Source organism: Ranitomeya imitator, chromosome 1 (assembly GCF_032444005.1).
Source record: "Ranitomeya imitator isolate aRanImi1 chromosome 1, aRanImi1.pri, whole genome shotgun sequence".
In the NCBI taxonomy this organism is placed as follows: Eukaryota; Metazoa; Chordata; class Amphibia; order Anura; family Dendrobatidae; genus Ranitomeya; species Ranitomeya imitator.
In genome coordinates this window covers 598611653-598632233 of record NC_091282.1, presented here as the reverse complement: position 1 = coordinate 598632233, position 20581 = coordinate 598611653, and the positions used below count along the sequence as shown (strand labels likewise).

General features: G+C 46.5%; 2 protein-coding genes across 5 annotated transcripts in view; both read left to right on the top strand.

Annotated features, from left to right (window-relative positions):
* The window catches only part of CRTC2 (CREB regulated transcription coactivator 2), a 62969-nt gene extending 60303 nt beyond the window's left edge, over window positions 1–2666 (top strand). For all 4 annotated transcript variants that reach the window (XM_069768200.1, XM_069768185.1, XM_069768191.1 and 1 more), the window contains 4 exons: window positions 73–705; window positions 794–868; window positions 949–1096; window positions 1174–2666. In XM_069768200.1, the coding sequence (XP_069624301.1) occupies window positions 73–705; window positions 794–868; window positions 949–1096; window positions 1174–1382 (1065 nt within the window). In that variant the 3' untranslated portion in view covers window positions 1383–2666. The remainder of the gene's footprint in view (window positions 1–72; window positions 706–793; window positions 869–948; window positions 1097–1173) is intronic.
* Window positions 1918–20332, top strand: LOC138677679 (uncharacterized). Its single transcript, XM_069767673.1, has 3 exons — window positions 1918–2292; window positions 14099–16377; window positions 17563–20332. Exons 1-2 carry the CDS (start codon window positions 1918–1920, stop codon window positions 15035–15037), a joined length of 1314 nt encoding a protein of 437 aa, XP_069623774.1. The 3' UTR covers window positions 15038–16377; window positions 17563–20332.
* The last annotated feature ends 249 nt before the right edge of the window (window positions 20333–20581 follow it).

The following is a 20581-nucleotide window of genomic DNA, read 5'->3' as shown; positions in this document are numbered from 1 at the left end:
CCCATGTGCCTTCCTCTGACTGACTACCACCCCCATTCTCTCTGATATATTTACCTTCTGTGTGTTTTGTAGGGAGTGCCCCTGGATACCAGCAAAATGCCCGCTGAGCAGAGACTGCCACATTATAATCACCCTGGCCTCATACACCAGTCCCACCATCCTCTGCACCATTCCCAGCAGTCAATGCACGACTCCCAGCATCCTGTGTGCCATTCCCAGCAGCCAATGCATGACTCCCAGCATCCTCTGCACGACTCCCAGCATCCTGTGCACCATTCCCAGCATCCTCTGCACGACTCCCAGCATCCTGTGCACCATTCCCAGCATCCTCTGCACGACTCCCAGCATCCTCTGCACCATTCCCAGAAGTCAATAAATGACTCCCAGTATCCTTTGTCCCAATCCCAAGACTCTTCACATGAAGGGCAGCCATCATTACACCATTTCCAGCAGCCTCTGCATTTATCCCAGATTCCCCCACCACAGTTGCCTATAATGTCACCCCAACAACCATCACAACAAGCCCCCCAATCCCTGAGCCAACATGGTCTACAAGTGCTGGGGGAGGTTTCCCAGAAGCCTTTGCTACAAACATCCCACAAAAATAATTATGGTGTTGCGTCAAGTATGCAACCCTACTTGTATCAGCAGAATTCGGGGGAATCTTTTTACCAGCCGCCCCTGACTGACTACACTCTGGGCAATGTAAGTTCCTGGTGGTCTTTGTGATCATTTGTCCTAATGGCACTCGCTCGCCACAGCCCCGTGTGACCATGCTCTGTTCTCTCCATAGTCACTTCTAAGCAGTCTCTTCGATGACTTTGAATTCCAGCTCTCAGCTCAGCAGACAAATTCTCTGTCCCAGCAGGTACAGTAGGGGGCACTGCTTACAGTACATGGCGCAGGGCTCTGGCCACTCACTGTGGGGTCTGATGTGTCTCTCCTCAGTTTGAACAGTGTAACATGATGGAGGGTGTGCGCCTGGGCGGCAGCTGTTTACCTGGAGATTATCCTCTGGTGCAGAACTCGTCACAGCCCCTGAAGAGACTGAACAACCGCAGCCGCCACGAGCCCATCCCCAACATCATCCTGACAGGTGAGTGTGTGCCCACATTTCTCGCTGTGCCCGCTTCTGTCTGTGCCCCCCGTAACCTCCCTTCTTCTCACATCCAGCTGTGGACTCCCCTCCTGGCTTCTCTAAGGAAATCACCAGCGCATTGTCTGGGGTCCCCGGCTTTGAAATGGATCCATCTCTGGGTTTGGAGGAAGATCTTAACATTGAGCCCCTGACTCTGGATGGACTTAATATGCTCAGTGACCCCTATGCGCCCCTGACGGACCCCCTGGTGGAGGATTCCTTCCGTTCAGACCGGCTGCAGTGAGGTTACTGTCAGAAAGAAGAGAGCGGTGTCCTTGTGGTGGATGGGTGGAGATGGTGGCTTTGGAGCTCCCACTAGTGGTCATCACCGGGTATGGTGGACCTGTGACTGGTCTTCACTGGGTGTTGATCTGGAGGATGTTTTACAACCTGCGCCCCTAAAATTTCTGACCAGTTCCCTTCTTTTATCCCTTGCCATGCTGTGCAGAGTTACTGTCTCTACATGGTCACCAGAGCTCTCCTGTCTTGTCGCATGTTGCACCCTGAAACCCTACGTTTTCCGCTGCCGAGTCCCCCCATTTTTCATCTTTACTAGATGAGAATATTTTCCTGACTCTTTAATTATCCATTTTTCTAACCAGAACCAGGTTTTTTTCTAGTGTGAGAAGCCACAGCTATGCATGCTGCCGACTCCACAGTGGGGCTTCTCCTTTCCTGCACCCATATTCCTAGCACCGAGCTGTCTGTCAATCAGCCATAGGTGCCCGTTGTATCTCACCCTGACCTCTTGTGCCTTTACTGCCTCCTCTCCGTGTAACATGGTGTCGATATCGGCCGCTCCTTCCACGGCTCCACATATATCCATGTTCACCACCGTGCTGTGCCAGCGAGTCCGTATATATCCAGGTTCACCACTGCGCTGCGCCAGCGACTCCGCATATATCCTGGTCCTCCACCACGCTGCACCAGCGACTCCGCATATATCCAGGTCCACCACGGTGCTGCGTCTACAGCTCCGCATATATCCAGGTCCACCATCGTTCTGCGCCAACGAGTTTGCAAATATTCAGGTCCACCACTGTGCTGCGTCCACAGCTCCGCATATATCCAGGTCCACCACCGTGCTGCGCCAGCGACTCCGCAAATATCCAGGTCCACCACCGTGCTGCGCCAGTGACTCTGCAGAAATCCAGGTCCACCCCCGTGCTGCGCCAGCGACGCCGCATATATCTAGGTCTACCACTGTGCTGTGCCAGCGACTCTGCATATATCCAGGTCCACCACTGTGTTGCACCAGTGGCTCCGTATGTAACCAGGTCCACTACCGTGCTGCGCCCACCAGACTTTTCTATTTTCATGATTTCTAGATGACTTATTTATTGACTCCGGATTTTGCAGGCAAAACATGGATGAAGGGGCTTATTTTCTGCCGTTGCTCCTGCGCCAGTGAAGAAAAATTCTTATTTTCTCCTTATTTCCTTTTGTAAACCATTCTGTATAAATGTATATATTTGTACCAAGTCGTCCTTTTTATAAGATATTGAAAATAAAGCAAAGAAAAAAGGTGCACCGTGCTGGCGACCCGTCCCTGGCCCCATCAGTAACACTCTGCTGCCTCTAGGTGGCAGTACAGATAATACCATAGGTAAATTTTAATATTACCCAGAGCCTCCTGTAGTGGCAGTATATAAGGGTAGATCCCGGTGTTGCCCAGAACCTCCTTTAGATGGTGGTATATAGAGGTAAATCCCAGTATTCTGTAGGACAGTGTTCCCCAAGCCCGGTCCTCAAGAGCCACCAACAGGTCATGTTTTCAGGATATCCTTAGTATTGCACAGGTGATAATTGCATCACCTGCACAGGCAAGCATTCAGTGACCTGTGTAATACTAAGGAAATCCTCAAAACATGACCTGTTGGTGGCTCTTGAGGACCGGAGTTGGGGAACACTGCTGTAGGTGATGGTATGTAGAGGTAAATCCCAGTATTGCCTAGAACCTCCTGTAGGTGACGGTATATAGAGGTAATTCTCGGAGCCTCCTGTAGGTGGCGGTATATAGAGGTAATTCCTGGTATTACCCAGAGCCTCCTGTAGGTGGCAGTATATAGAGGTATAACCCGGAGGCTCCTGTAGGTGGTGGTGTATACAAGTAAATCCAGGTATTACCCAGAGTCTCCTGTAGGTGGCGGTAAATACAGGTAAATCCTGATATTACCCGTTGCCTCCTGTAGCTGGTTTATAGAGGTAAATCCCAGTATTACTTGGAGCCTCCAGTATGTGACGGTATATAGAGGTAAATCCTAATATTACCTAGTGCCTCCTGTATGTGGTGGTATATAGACGTAAATCCCAGTATTTACCTGGAACCTCCTGTAGGTGGATTATAGAAATAAATCCTGGTATTACCCAGAGCCTCCTGTAGGTAGTGGTATATAGAGGTAAGTCCCGGTATTTCCCGGAGCCTCCTGTAGGTGGCGGTTGTAAGGAAATACGAGAGAGTCGGAGGGATACAGATATCCCCCCCCACCCGTCACCAATCTGGGACGGAGCTTACACAGTCAGAGCTCTCTGGCGCCCTTTACCCTCAGGTCAGTCAGGGAACTGCACCTAGAATCAGTAGCCGCCAGAGAGGCTGCCCTGTAACGTACTGGTTATCGGGGCACTCTGCAGTGAGCGCGGTATATATATCACCAGGCCGGGAATATATATATTATAATATGTATATAAACCTCCGGTCCGTGACTGCCAGGAACCCCAAATAACACCAGAACGGTATGCTGCCAACAGTTCCTCATTAGATATAAGCCCTGTCCGTTAAGCTTATGTCGGGTCAGAAACCAACCCCAGGTAGCGTATAAGTACTAGCCGGACTCGCGGACGTGGGAAATCGCGTTTCGAAATGAAAGAGCAGCCCAACCTTAATTGATATTTTAATTGCCGAAAGGCGCACTAGATAATACAAATATATACAGAGTAATATACAGATATTACAGACAGAAACACAGACAAAGTTTGGGTACAGGTATGGGATTGCAGTTAGCTGTATGAGTCAAGTTAACTTATAGATGAAGGGAAGCTCTCGTATCCATAGATACCTTCTTAGTTTCTGGTCTGTCTCAACACGTGATGTGATGTGACTTCTGTGGGAGAACAATGACACTGGCTAAATGAGTGTAACTAGCTTTTAGCCTCTAGCTTGCCCCCTCCCATATCTTCCCTGGCCCCTCTGGGTTGGACTGAAATCTCCCTTGACCTCCTAGCTCCTTGGCTAGATGAAGAGAATGGGGCATCAGACTGCGCTGCTCGCATGTCAGGATAATGTACCAGAGAAGTCCAAATAGATGTAATAGAGAATAGACTTTATTTCTACGCGTTTCATGGTGATCACACCACTTCCTCAGGACAGTCTATACACATAAAGGGTCTTGTATTTATAGCAAAAGAAGGCATATGGAGACGCCTCCTTTCAAAAAAAATAAAAAAACCACACCCAGTGGGTGGGGAATCTGACTTAAACACATATTCAAACATATATGTACATCATAAAACACACGAAACAATCATAAAATATAATTGAGTATAGCACTTAAAACCATTGCTCATACATGTAAAAATCTAAATACAAAAAAAACACATTAAAAAGAGTAGTTAAGCAAAAAAAAGAGTAGTTAAGCTGGGGGAGTGCTAGAACCTAAGGTGTTAAAACACTTATTCTTTGTCAGGACCCTGCTACTGATGTTTTGAACCATTGAGCCATGGGTGGATTTGATTGGATTGTTTTGTTTGGTGGTAGTTTCACAAGAGTCTGAAATCAAAGAGAGAACAGTGGAAAACAAAAACAAACAAAAATCCCTGAGAATTATTTTTTATTTTCCTTTCAATTGAACAAATCAGTTGTTCAAAAGACAGGGTGTGCTTCCTACCTGGCGCTCGAGTCCGACACATCGCTGATCGGGTTGACAGATTACTGGGAGGGGCTAGTGAGGACCCAGCGGTCATGGTGCACATTGGCACAAATGACAAAGTTAGAGATAGTAACATAGTAACATAGTTAGTAAGGCCGAAAAAAGACATTTGTCCATCCAGTTCAGCCTATATTCCATCATAATAAATCCCCAGATCTACGTCCTTCTACAGAACCTAATTGTATGATACAATATTGTTCTGCTCCAGGAAGACATCCAGGCCTCTCTTGAACCCCTCGACTGAGTTCGCCATCACCACCTCCTCAGGCAAGCAATTCCAGATTCTCACTGCCCTAACAGTAAAGAATCCTCTTCTATGTTGGTGGAAAAACCTTCTCTCCTCCAGACGCAAAGAATGCCCCCTTGTGCCCGTCACCTTCCTTGGTATAAACAGCTCCTCAGCGAGATATTTGTATTGTCCCCTTATATACTTATACATGGTTATTAGATCGCCCCTCAGTCGTCTTTTTTCTAGACTAAATAATCCTAATTTCGCTAATCTATCTGGGTATTGTAGTTCTCCCATCCCCTTTATTAATTTTGTTGCCCTCCTTTGTACTCTCTCTAGTTCCATTATATCCTTCCTGAGCACCGGTGACCAAAACTGGACACAGTACTCCATGTGCGGTCTAACTAGGGATTTGTACAGAGGCAGTATAATGCTCTCATCATGTGTATCCAGACCTCTTTTAATGCACCCCATGATCCTGTTTGCCTTGGCAGCTGCTGCCTGGCACTGGCTGCTCCAGGTAAGTTTATCATTAACTAGGATCCCCAAGTCCTTCTCCCTGTCAGATTTACCCAGTGGTTTCCCATTCAGTGTGTAATGGTGATATTGATTCCTTCTTCCCATGTGTATAACCTTACATTTATCATTGTTAAACCTCATCTGCCACCTTTCAGCCCAAGTTTCCAACTTATCCAGATCCATCTGTAGCAGAATACTATCTTCTCTTGTATTAACTGCTTTACATAGTTTTGTATCATCTGCAAATATCGATATTTTACTGTGTAAACCTTCTACCAGATCATTAATGAATATGTTGAAGAGAACAGGTCCCAATACTGACCCCTGCGGTACCCCACTGGTCACAGCGACCCAGTTAGAGACTATACCATTTATAACCACCCTCTGCTTTCTATCACTAAGCCAGTTACTAACCCATTTACACACATTTTCCCCCAGACCAAGCATTCTCATTTTGTGTACCAACCTCTTGTGCGGCACGGTATCAAACGCTTTGGAAAAATCGAGATATACCACGTCCAATGACTCACCGTGGTCCAGCCTATAGCTTACCTCTTCATAAAAACTGATTAGATTGGTTTGACAGGAGCGATTTCTCATAAACCCATGCTGATATGGAGTTAAACAGTTATTCTCATTGAGATAATCCAGAATAACATCCCTCAGAAACCCTTCAAATATTTTACCAACAATAGAGGTTAGACTTACTGGCCTATAATTTCCAGGTTCACTTTTAGAGCCCTTTTTGAATATTGGCACCACATTTGCTATGCGCCAGTCCTGCGGAACAGACCCTGTCGCAATAGAGTCCCTAAAAATAAGAAATAATGGTTTATCTATTACATTACTTAGTTCTCTTAGTACTCGTGGGTGTATGCCATCCGGACCCGGAGATTTATCTATTTTAATCTTATTTAGCCGGTTTCGCACCTCTTCTTGGGTTAGATTGGTGACCCTTAATATAGGGTTTTCATTGTTTCTTGGGATTTCACCTAGCATTTCATTTTCCACCGTGAATACCGTGGAGAAGAAGGTGTTTAATATGTTAGCTTTTTCCTCGTCATCTACAACCATTCTTTCCTCACTATTTTTTAAGGGGCCTACATTTTCAGTTTTTATTCTTTTACTATTGATATAGTTGAAGAACAGTTTGGGATTAGTTTTACTCTCCTTAGCAATGTGCTTCTCTGTTTCCTCTTTAGCAGCTTTAATTAGTTTTTTAGATAAAGTATTTTTCTCCCTATAGTTTTTTAGAGCTTCAATGGTGCCATCCTGCTTTAGTAGTGCAAATGCTTTCTTTTTACTGTTAATTGCCTGTCTTACTTCTTTGTTTAGCCACATTGGGTTTTTTCTATTTCTAGTCCTTTTATTCCCACAAGGTATAAACCGCTTACACTGCCTATTTAGGATGTTCTTAAACATTTCCCATTTATTATCTGTATTCTTATTTCTGAGGATATTGTCCCAGTCTACCAGATTAAGGGCATCTCTAAGCTGGTCAAACTTTGCCTTCCTAAAGTTCAGTGTTTTTGTGACTCCCTGACAAGTCCCCCTAGCGAAAGACAGGAGAAATTGTACAATATTGTGGTCGCTATTTCCTAGATGCCCGACCACCTGCAGATTTGTTATTCTGTCAGGTCTATTAGATAGTATTAGGTCTAAAAGTGCTGCTCCTCTGGTTGGATTCTGCACCAATTGTGAAAGATAATTTTTCTTGGTTATTAGCAGAAACCTGTTGCCTTTATGGGTTTCACAGGTTTCTGTTTCCCAGTTAATATCCGGGTAGTTAAAGTCCCCCATAACCAGGACCTCATTATGGGTTGCAGCTTCATCTATCTGCTTTAGAAGTAGACTTTCCATGGTTTCTGTTATATTTGGGGGTTTGTAACAGACCCCAATGAGAATTTTGTTACCATTTTTCCCTCCATGAATTTCGACCCATATGGACTCGACATCCTCATTTCCTTCGCTAATATCCTCCCTTAAAGTGGACTTTAGACAAGACTTTACATAGAGACAAACCCCTCCTCCTCTCCGATTTTTACGATCCTTTCTAAACAGACTGTAACCCTGTAAGTTAACTGCCCAGTCATAGCTTTCATCTAACCATGTCTCGGTTATTCCCACTATGTCAAAGTTACCTGTAGATATTTCTGCTTCTAGTTCTTCCATTTTGTTTGTCAGGCTTCTGGCGTTTGCGAGCATGCAGTTTAGAGGATTTTGTTTTGTTCCAATCTCCTCACTGTGGATTGTTTTAGAAATGTTCTTACCTCCCTTCTGAGTATGTTTTCCTGTATCTTCTTTGTTCAAGTCTAATGTTTTTCTTCCCGTCCCCTCTTCTTCTAGTTTAACGCCCTGGAAGGTGGAAGGTACTTAAAAATGGTTTCAGGAAATTAGGCTGCAGCTGAAAGCAAGGACCTCCATCGTGGTATTTTCCGAAATACTGCCTGTACCACGCCAGAGAGGCAATGGGAGATTAGGGAGGTTAATAAGTGGCTCAGGAATTGGTGTAGGAAGGAGGGGTTTGGGTTCCTGCAGAACTGGGCAGACTTCTCAGTTGGCTACAGGTTCTACGCTAGGGACGGGCTGCACTTCAGTGGGGAAGGTGCAGCTTTGCTGGGGGAGAAAATGGCTAGAAGGTTGGAGGAGTGTTAAAACTAGGGATTGGGGGGAGGGTATTCATTTTATAGGAGGGGAAGATAGTGCAGATAGAGACCTGGGCACAAATAAGGAAGTTGGGGGTGGCGGTGGCATGGGGTTAGAACAGTTAATAATTTAAGAAAAAATAGAGGTACAGAGAGATACATAAAGTGCATGTATACTAATGCCAGAAGCCTCGCCAACAAAATGGACGAATTAGAATTAATGTTGGAGCATAATTATGACATGATGGGGATATCTGAGACATGGCTGGATGTGAGCCATGGCTGGGTTGTTAACTTGCAGGGCTATAGTCTGTTCAGAAATGACCGAACGGATAAGCGAGGGGGGAGGTGTGTGTCTATATGTAAAATCATCCTTAAAACCCATCCTGCGTGATAATATAGGTGAATCTAATGAAAATGTAGAGTCCCTGTGGGTGGAGATAAGGGGAGGGGGAAAAATTATAAATTACTGATAGGGGTTTGTTATAAATCTTCAAGAATAATGGAAGCAACGGAGAATATCCTCATAAAGCAAATAGATGAAGCTGCGACTCAAGGAGAAGCCATTATTATGGGGGACTTCAACTACCCTGAAATAGATTGGGGAACCGAAACCTGCAGTTCCAGCAAAGGTAATCGGTTTTTGACAACTGTGAGAGACAATTACCTTTCACAACTGGTTCAGGACCCAACAAGAAGGGGAGGGCACTGCTAGACCTAATATTAACCAACAGGCCAGACCGCATATCAAATATAAGGGTTGGGGGTCACTTGGGAAATAGTGATCACAAACTAATACGTTTTCATGTATCCTTCAATAAGATGTGTAGTAGAGGGGTTACAAGGACACTAAACTTCAGGAGGGCAAATTTCTAATGGATGAAAGATGATCTTAGTGCAATTAACTGGGACGATATCCTGAGACATAAAAATACACAAAGAAAATGGGAGACGTTTATTAGCATCCTGGATAGGACCTGTGCACAGTATATACCGTATGGGAATAAACATACTAGAAATAGGAGGAAACCAATATGGCTAAATAGAGCTGTAAGGGGCGCAATAAGGGACAAAAAGAAAGCATTTAGAGAATTAAAGGAAGTAGGTAGTGATGAGGCATTAAATAAATACAGAAGATTAAATAAATTCTGTAAAAAGCAAATCAAGGCAGCAAAAATGAGACAGAGAACTTCATGGCCAGAGAGAGTAAAAATAATCCCAAAATATTCTTTAACTACGTAAATAGTAAGAAACTAAAAAATGATAGTGTTGGCCCCCTTAAAAATAGTCTGGGTGAAATGGTGGATAAGGATGAGGAAAAAGCCAATATGCTAAATGACTTTTTTGGCAGACAATATGAGTGATAACAAAAATTCCCCATTAAATGTCACCTGCTTAACCCAGCAGGAAGTACGTCGGCGTCTAAAAATCACTAAAATTGACAAATCTCTGGGCCCGGATGGGATACACCCCCGAGTACTGCAGGAATTAAGTACAGTCATTGGTAGACCATTATTTTAAATCTTTAAAGACTCCATAATAACAGGGTCTGTACCACAGGACTGGCGTATAGCAAATGTGGTGCCAATATTCAAAAAGGGGACAAAAACTGAACTCGGAAATTATAGGCCAGTAAGCTTAACCTCTACTGTGGGTAAAATCCTGGAGGGCATTCTAAGGGATGCTATGTCGGAGTATCTGAAGAGGAATAACCTCATGACCCAATATCAATATGGGTTTACTAGGGACCGTTCCTGTCAGACAAATCTGATCAATTTCTATGAAGAGGTAAGTTTCGGACTGGACCAAGGGAACGCAGTGGATGTAGTGTATATGGACTTTTCAAAAGCTTTTGATACGGTGCCACACAAAAGGTTGATACATAAAATGAGAATAATGGGGATAGGGGAAAATATGTGTAAGTGGGTTAAGAGCTGGCTCAGGGATAGGAAACAGGGTGGTTATTAATGGAGCACACTCGGACGGGGCCGCGGTTAGCAGTGGGGTACCACAGGGGTCACTATTGGGCCCTCTTTTTAACCTTTTTAACATTTATTAATGACCTTGTAGGGGGCATGCAGAGCCGAATTTCAATATTTGCAGATGACACTAAACTCTGCAGGGTAATCAATACAGAGGAGGACAATTTTATATTACAGGATGATTTATGTAAACTAGAAGCTTCGACTGATAAATGGCAAATGAGCTTTAATGGGGATAAATGTAAGGTCATGCACTAGGGTAGAAGTAATAAGATGTATAACTATGTGCTTAATTCTAAATCTCTGTGCAAAACATTCAATGAAAAAGACCTGGGTGTATGGGTGGATGACAAACTCATATTTAGTGGCCAGTGTCAGGCAGCTGCTACAAAGGCAAATAAAATAATGGGATGCATTAAAAGAGGCATAGATGCTCATGAGGAGAACATAATTTTACCTCTATACAAGTCACTAGTTCGACCACACTTAGAATACTGTGTACTGTTCTGGTCTCCGGTGTATAAGAAAGACATAGCTGAACTAGAGCGGGTGCAGAGAAGAGCGACCAAGGTTATTAGAGGACTGGGGGGTCTGCAATACCAAGATAGGTTATTACACTTGGGCTATTTAGTTTGAAAAAACGAAGGCTAAGGGGTGATTTTATTTTAATGTATAAATATATGAGGGGACAGTACAAAGACCTTTCTGATGATCTTTTTAATCATAGACCTGAGACGGACAAGGGGGCATCCTCTATGTCTGGAGGAGAGAAGGTTTAAGCATAACAGACGCGGATTCTTTACTGTAAGAGCAGTGAGACTATGGAACTCTCTGCCGTATGATGATGTAGTGAGTGATTCATAACTTAAATTTAAGAGGGGACTGGATGCCTTTCTTGAAAAGTATAATGTTACAGGTTATATATATTAGATTCCTTGATAAAGCGTTGATCTAGTCTGATTGCCGTATGTGGAGTTGGGAAAGAATTTTTTTCCCCAATGTGGAGCTTACTCTTTGCCACATGGGGCCTTCCTCTGGATCAACATGTTAGGGCATGTTAGGTTAGGCTATGGGTTGAACTAGATGGACTTACTCTTCCTTCAACCTTAATAACTATGTTACTAAGTAAGGTGGTAGCCACCTTGTCGTCCCGAATGGACAAAAAATCTACTGCTTCTGGGTGATATCTACTACCGTCAGTATGAAGCATTTCCTGGAGAGGCTGGGAATGGACAAAGGTCCAATGAGATCCACAGTTACCCTCTTGAAAGGCTCTTCAATGATGGGCAGAGTTAGGCTACTTTCACACTAGCGTCGTACGACGCACAACACAATGCGTCGTTTGGCAGAAAAAACGCATCCTGCAAAGTTGTTTGCAGGATGCGTTTTTTCTCCATAGGCTTGTATTAGCGACGCATTGGCACACGTCGCAACCGTCGGCACCAAAAAACGTTGCTTGTAACGTTTTTTGGTGCGTTGTGTCCGCCATTTCCGACCGCGCATGCGCGGCCGGAACTCCGCCCCCTCGTCCCCGTAGCTCACAATGGGGCAGCGGATGCGTTGTAATAATGCATCCGCTGCCCCCGTTGTGCTGCGTTGTCACAGGATGCGTCGGTACATTGGCCCGACACACTGCGACGGGCCGACACTAGTGTGAAAGTAGCCTTACCAGTGGGGCTTTGGGGCGAGACCCCTCCTTCCCCACCCTCTGACAGGCGTCACACAAGCTGCAGTAGACAGCCACATCGACCCCCATTTTATGCCAGTAGAAATGCTGGGCTAGCCTGGCCTTGGTTTTAGCGATCCCTAGGTGTCCGGCCATCAGAATCTCATGTGCGATCCGCCAACAATTCCACCCTGAACGTGTGAGCAGGTTGCGGGATGCAGTGAAGGACAGGAGACAGAGCAAGGGTTAGCAGTTTTAATTAACACAGATACTCCACGCAGGGAGGTTAAAGGTTAACTAGGGGGTTGAGTAGGCAGTTCAAAATATTGAATATCCAAAAACTATAGACCAATAAATACATATGGTGTACCTCCAAAATTGCATAAACCAAAGAAGAAGGGAGTTACAAACCAAAAAGTAAAATTTAAGATATTTTATTTATAACAGATTAAAAGACAAAAAACTATTCACATAATTGTACAAAAAATGGAATTGAAACAAGGCATAGTGAACTCAAAGCAATCCATATAATAAGTAAAATTACAAGATCAAATGTAGATAAAGAAGTAAACTAATGCAACAGGTATGAAGCAACAGTGCAACAGCAGGCTCTGGATTATAATGGAAAATTTCCACAGAGTAAACACAAAGCTGCCTATAGAATATAATTATGTCAGCCACTAGGATGTGTATAAATGGCCCCCAAATAAATAAAGGGTATGCAAATATTGCACAGTGTACTAGTTGTAATATCTATACCATAACGTGGTAAGTCCTGATAAAGTGCCAGTGCATTAATTAGACTAGGTTTAGATATAAATATTTATAGGGGACATCTGAAGATTATTAGAAAGGCAGTAGCATCATGTTATTACCTGCTGACCGATGGATCGCCGTGAGAAAGATAACCCCGAAGCGCGTTTTGCAACGTAGCTTCTTCCTGGGGGTCGTACGATGTTCCTGTGCCTTCCGAGTCAGTTCCTGTCCCTGCTGTCTCAACCGTGCCCGCCAGTGCCTCAGCCATGCCTGCCTGCCAGTGCCTCAGCCGTGCTCACCTGCCTGCCAGTGTCTCAGCCGTGCCCTCTGCCTGCCTGTGTCTCAGCCGTGTCCGCCTGCCTACCAGTGTTCTGTCCCCCAGTGGGATCAGCAGCCGCAGCCTGACACCACCCTGGAGTGTTAACTGGTAGCTACCTGCCGCACAAGCCTGACCTCCCCATCAGAGGCTCCAGTGAACACCAAGGTAGCTACTTAGTCACACACCTTGCATGGTAGTTTGGTTTGTGGCACAGTGGGGCCACACCCCTTCACTCACGCCAACAGGTCAAGGCGCGAGGGTGACAGTCTGCAAATGGTGATGGTGTTCACGGACCCTAGTCTGTGGGTATTCCTATGGATCCAATTGCAGCTCAGTGATTTTCCGGCCGTACAGCAGGATGTATGTACAGTTGTACTCTGCACCCAATTGTTGTACCCCAGACTAATTCAGCCACAAACTCAGGCCATCGAACTTCCACGTCTTCCTCCAGGGTTCTCAGCATCTGAATCAGCGTCCAATTAAACCGCTCACAGGCCCCATTCCCTTGGGGGTGGTAGGGCATCGTCCTGGATTTCTCAATCTGATTCAGGCAATGACCCATCCTTGAAAACAGGCACCTTGTTCAGTGTGAATTCTTTGGGCAACCATATGTTACACCGGTTCTGAGAAGAAGGGGCGTAAAGAGGGGGATACTGTTACACCCGGTCTGTTTCCTGTACCTCCAAGGGGTCTCTGTCGGGACTCCCGCTCTGTGCCGACTCCATGCTGTCTGGATGCAGCCTCTGCCCCTCCTTCCCCTCCTGCTTCCTAGCCTGCAGCCAGCATATTCCCAAGTAGGGTTCTTAGGTCGCGCGCACGCTCACTCCCGGTCTCTTAAAGAGACAGTGTGCATTTTCCAAAAGTTGCCTCTAACCAATAGCGTGTGGTTGGCTACTATTTCTAGCCCCTCCACCATAGGGAGGGCGCCGGAGCAACAAGTATCCACTGTTGCTACCTTCCAGTTCCTGTTTACATGCGCTTCTGTTTCTGAAGTATCTGCCAAGTACTCCGCTTACACTGTCTGTCTCCACAGATCCTCTGCCACCTGGTACCCGGTTATTCTGGTCTGCATCCGCTGACACTGGATCTACGCTGGACCCGCCTAGTACCACCAGTCTGGCTGCCACACTTCCGGACTACGCCAGTCTGCCTGCCACACTTTTGGACTACGCCAGTACTCCTGGTACCAGCTTCTACTCGAACACCCGGTATCTTCCGGTCAGCTCTGCAGCATCCACTAACCCTGCTGGTCCGTCTGTTCCGCTGGGACAGCCGCCACGAGTATGGGGTCTAACTGAAGGTAGCACCAGTGTCCTCCAGGCATTCCATTCTGTCCCTGTTCGAGGGGACTTACTACGGGTGTCTGGGGCTCACGCAGTAACGCCCCCTTTGGAGCCCCCCAGACAGTGCTCTAGTGGTTCCACATTTAACCTTAATAAATATGAATGTGAACTTCTACATCTGTGCCTCCATTTCCGTTCGTTACAGATTGCTCCAGCCATGAAACCCCCTGGGTCCCAGAAATCACCAGCCATGGAGTTACGTCAAGAGGTCTCCCAGCTGAGGGAGCAACAGGACAAAATTATGTCTTTCCTGCACAACGTTTCTGCTCGCATGGATAGTCTGGCTTCTCTGACTGCACCTGCTCCTGCTACCAGTGTTCAGGTATCTAACTGCACAGCAAGTAAGGATTCTCGCTTGGTGGCTCCCACCCACTTCCGAGGTGACTCCGTTTTGTGTCGAGGGTTCATAAATCAGTGCACACTGCACTTTGAACTGCTGGGGCATAGGTTTGCTTCTGATCTTGCCAAAGTTGGCTTCATCATGTCCCATCTTGATGGAGAGGCGCTCACCTGAATGAATCCGCTGTGGGAGAGGGTGGATCCGTTGGTTACTAATCTCCAGTCTTTTCTAGAGGCATTCCGCAGGACCTTTGACGAACCTGGTCGTACTATGACGACAGCTTCTGCTCTTCTTCGACTACGACAGGAAGCACGGTGGCTCAGTGTGCAGTGCAGTTCCGTACCCTTGCGTCTGAACTATCCTGGAACAATGAGGCTTTGGTGGCTACCTTCTGCCAGGGGCTTTCTGGAAGAATTAAGGATGAGCGGGCAGGACGAGACTTGCCTACTCACCTGGATGACCTGATTTCCCTGGCAGTTTGGGTTGATCTACAGTTTCAGGAACGGTCCAACGAGATCAGACGTGAAAAAGAATCCAATCACCATGTTGCTAGTGCTCCAAAATCTGTGAACTCTCCAACTTTGTCTCCCACTCCTATGGCTATGGAGGTGGATTGAGTAAATTTGGTCAACCGTCGCCAGGAGGCGTGTCGCCTGGAGTGAAGCTGTTTCTACTGTGGCAGTGCCAAGCATTATATCCGCTCTTGTCCTAAGAGACCAGGAAACTCCAGTGCCTAGAGTCTGTAGGAGAGGCTACCCTAGGTAAGGTTCATCTCTCGCCAGCTCTGCAAATAAGTCTGTGGTCTTCGGCAAGACGAGATTTTCGGAGCTCTGTCACCTGGATTCTGGTGCCGCCGGGAACCTCTTTATAGTGCATCACTGTCAGATTCCAGTCCAGCATTTACTGGAACCATTGCAGGTGACATCTGTGGATTGCAGACCCCTGTTGGAGTCCATAAGGTTCCAGACTGTGCCCTTGGAACTCCGGGTAGGTCTAACTCATTCTGAAAGAATCCGCTTTTATGTGTTGCCAGATTTGTCTCACCCCTTGCTTCTAGGTCTACCCTGGTTCTGGATGCATGAACCTGTTTTAAATTGGAGGACGGGAGAGGTCCTGCGCTGGGGAGATTCCTGCTTGGATCAATGTATCATTCCAGTTCGTCCTGCTCTTCCTCCAGTACAACCCAAAGCCCTGCCGGGTTTGCCTTCTTCTTACTGGTCCTTCGCTGATGTCTTCGGGAAAAAGGAGGCAGAGAAATTACCTCCACACAGGTCGTATAACTGCCCCATTGATCTGCTTCCCGAAGCGTCTCCTCCTCGAGGACGGATTTATCCCCTTTCTCAAGCAAAGACTCAGTCCATGTCTGATTACATTCAGGAGAAGCTGGGCAGAGGATTTTTCTGGAAGTCTTCCTCGCCTGCTGGAGGTGGATTCTTCTTCGTGAAGAAAAAGGATGGATCTCTACGACCCTGTATCGATTACAGGGGGCTGAACCAGATTACGGTAAAGAACAGGTATCCGTTGCCGTTAATTTCAAAATGGTTTCATCGTCTTAGGGGGTCTAAAATTTTCACCAAACTGGATCTCAGAGGGGCTTACAATCTGATATGCATTCGTAAGGGTACCGTCACACTATACGATTTACCTACGATCACGACCAGCGATATGACCTGGCCGTGATCGTAGGTAAATCGTAGTGTGGTCGCTGGGGAGCTGTCACACAGACAGCTCTCCAGCGACCAACGATCCCGAGGTCCCTGGGTAACCAGGGTAAACATCGGGTAACTAAGCGCAGGACCGCGCTTAGTTACCCGATGTTTACCCTGGTTACAAGCGTTAAACTAAAAAAAAAACAAACAGCACATACTTACATTCTGGTGTCCGTCAGGTCCCTTGCAGTCTGGTTCCCGCACTCAGTGATTGCCGGCCGTAAAGTGAAAGTGAAAGCACAGCCGCTGTGCTCTGCTTTCACTTTACGGCCGGCAGTCACAGTGCGGGAAGCAGACTGCAAGGGACCTGACGGACACCAGAATGTAAGTATGTGCTGTTTGTTTTTTTTTAGTTTAACGCTTGTAACCAGGGTAAACATCGGGTAACTAAGCGCGGTCCTGCGCTTAGTTACCCGATGTTTACCCTGGTTACAAGCGAACGCATCGCTGGATCGCATCGCTAGATCGCTAGATCGGTGTCACACACACCGATCTAGCGATGACAGCGGGAGATCCAGCGATGAAAGAAAGTTCTAAACGATCTGCTACGACGTACGATTCTCAGCAGGATCCCTGATTGCTGCTGCGTGTCAGACACAGCGATATCGTAACGATATCGCTGGAACGTCACGAATCGTACCGTCATAGCGATCGAAATGTTATAATGTGACGGTACCCTAAGAGAGACAAATGAAGACCGCTTTTAACACCTGGGACACTATGAATACCCGGTAATGCCGTTTGGGCTAAGTAATGCAGCCACAGTTTTTCAGGAATTTGTAAATGATATTTTCAGAGATCTGCTTTACTCGTGTTTTGTAGTTTACCTGGATGACATCCTGATCTTCTCTGCAGATTTAGCCTCTTACCGGACACAAGTACGTCTGGTCTTAGAAAGACTCAGGGAGAACAGACTTCATACTAAATTTGAAAACTGTCTCTTTGAGCAATCCTCTCTGCCTTTCCTTTGTTATATTGTCTCGTCTACAGGTTTAAAGATGGGTCCAGAGAAGGTATCCGCCCATGCGGTCTGAAGGCAATCCAATGGTTCCTGGAGTTCGCCAACTTTTACCATTTGTAACATTTTTCCACTCGAGTGGCACCCATTTCTGCCTTCACCCAGTAAGGCGCTAATGCCAAGGATTGGACACCTGAGGCAGAGGAGGCTTTTACTTCCCTTAAGCATGCCTTCTCCTCGGCACCCTTTCTTCATCGACCGTACTCCGAAAAACAATTCTTGCTTGAGGTAGACACATCCTCCATAGGTGCTGGCGCAGTTCTCACCCAGAAATCATTGTCCGGTCGGATGGTCACCTGTGGATTCTTCTGGAAAGTCTTTTCTGTTTCTGAGAGAACTTACTCTGTGGGAGATTGTGAATTATTGGCAATCAAGTTAGCCCTGCAGGAGTGGCGTCATCTCCTTGAGGGAGCTGCACATCAGGTTGTCATTGACACAGATCATAAGAATCTCACTTATCTTCAATCTGCTCAAAGACTGAATCTTCGTCAAGCCCGGTGGGCCTTGTTTTTTGCTTGATTTAATTTTGTTCATTTCCGACCAGCTGATAAGAACATTAAAGCCGATGCACTTTCTAGAGCATTTTTGCCTCCTGATTTTGTGGAAGGACCGCACCACATTATTGAACCGTCCAGATTGGTGCCGTGGCCGCGGTTAATCTTGCTCGACTCCCTCCGGGAAAAACCCTATTATCTACTTCAGATCGGAAACGAGTTCTTCGGTGGGGTTATTCTTCTAAGTTGGCCGATCATGCTGGACAAAGGAAGACTCTGCAATTCATCTCCCGTTACTACTGGTGGCCTACCATGGGCAAAAATGTTCAGGAATATGTTGCTGCCTGTCCTTTGCGTGCTCGCAACAAGACTGATAAGCATTTGCCCTCTGGGCGGTTATTACCTCTCTTTGTTCCTTCAGTACCCTGGCAGCACATCGCAATGGACTTTATTACTGATCTTCCCTTCTCCTCCGGCTGTTCGGTCATCTGGGTCATGGTGGATCGTTTTTTAAAGATGGCTCATTTTGTTCCGTTACCTGGTCTCCCGTCTGCTTCGGAGCTCGCTGACCATTTCATACAACATATCTTCAGTCTTCATGGGTTTCCTCTCCACATCGTGTCCGACAGGGGTGTCCAGTTCACCTCCAAGTTCTGGAGAGCACTTTGTAAGTCTGTACAAGTGGAGCTAGACTTCTCTTCCGCATATCACCCTTAATCTTATGGGCAAGTGGAGAGGACCAATCAAATTCTGATTCTTGCATCACTATGTCAACGTGCATCATGATGACTGGATCAAGTTGCTGCCTTGGGCAGAATTCTCGTACAATAATCAAGTAAGTGAGTCCTCTGGTAAATCTCCCTTTCAGATTGTGTTTGGGCTCCAACCCAGGATTCCGCTTCCCATCTCTGGGTCTTCTGGTGTTCTGGGAATTCTCGAAAGTATGGAGCGACACCAAGGTTGCATTAGAGAAAGCTTCACTACGTATGAAGAAGCATGCGGACAAAAGACGTCTGGATGCTCCCTCCTTTCGGCCAGGAGATAAGGTATGGTTCTCCAAGTATATTCGTCTGAAGATGCCCTCTTACAAACTGGGTCGCCGCTTTATCGGTCCATTTGAAGTCCTGAAACCGTTAAATCAGTCTCGTACAAATTGAAATTGCCGGCTTCTTTACGTGTGCCTAATTCTTTCCATGTTTCCCTCTTCAAACCCATATTTTTGAGTTCTTTTTTTAAAGACCCTGGTTCCACTCCAGATCCAGTCAGTGAGGAGGATGTTTTTGAGGTAGAGAATATCTTGGCCACTAAAAGAATAAGGGGTAAGATCTATTTTTTGGTGGATTGGAGGGGCGCCTTGGTCCTGAGGAGAGGTCATAGGAGCCTAGAGAGACTATCCGAGCGTCTCTTCTTCTGAAAAAATTCTACGCAAGCTTGAAATAGATGGGGCGTAAAGAGGGGGATACTGTTACACCCGGTCTGTTTCCTGTACCTCCAAGGGGTCTCCGTCGGGACTCCCGCTCTGTGCTGGCTCCACGCTGTCTGGATGCAGCCTCAGTCCCTCCCTCCTCTCCTGCTTCCTGGTATGTGGCCAGCAGATTCCCAGGTAGGGTTCTTAGGGGGCACGCACGCTCACTCGCGGTCTCTTAAAAAGACTGTGCATTTTCCAAAAATTGCCTCTAACCAATAGCATGTAGTTGGCTACTATTTCTAGCCCCTCCACCATAGGGAGGGTGCCGGAGCAGCAAGTATCCACTGTTGCTAACTTCCGGTTCTTGTTTACATTTGCTTCTGTTTCTGAAGTATCTGCCAAGTACTCCGCTTACACTGTCTGTCTCCACAGATCCTCTGCTACCTGTTACCCGGTTATTCTGGTCTGCATCCACACTATCTACGCTGGACCCGTCTAGTCCCACCAGTCTGCCTGCCACACTTCTGGACTACGCCAGTCTGCTTTCCACACTTCTGGACTATGCCAGTACTCCCGCTACCAGCTTCTACTCGAACACCCGGTATCTTCCGGTCAGCTCTGCAGCATCCGCTAACCCTGCTGGTCCATCTGTTCCACTGGGACAGCCGCCACGAGTACTGGGTCTAACTGAAGGTAGCACCCGTGTCCTCCAGGCATTCCATTCTGTCCCTGTTTGAGAGGACTTACTATGGGTGTCTGGAGCTCACGCAGTAATGCCCCCTACGGAGCCCCCCGGACCGTGGTCTAGTGATTCCACATTAAACCTCAATAAATACAAATGTGAACTTCTACATCTGTGCCTCCGTTTTCATTCGTTACACCGTACACTCAGATGACGTATCTGCAAATGGCCTGTGCCGCCGACTCAGCAGTCTGATCCCAGGTTGGAGTTACCAAAGCGAATTTGGTGAAGTGATCAGTCATTACCAGACAGTGTTCATAAGCAAGGTAGGCTGGGCCCACAGTCAAGTAGTCAATCATCAACACCTCTAGCGGAGAAGAAGTCACAATGGTTTGTGTAGGGGCCCT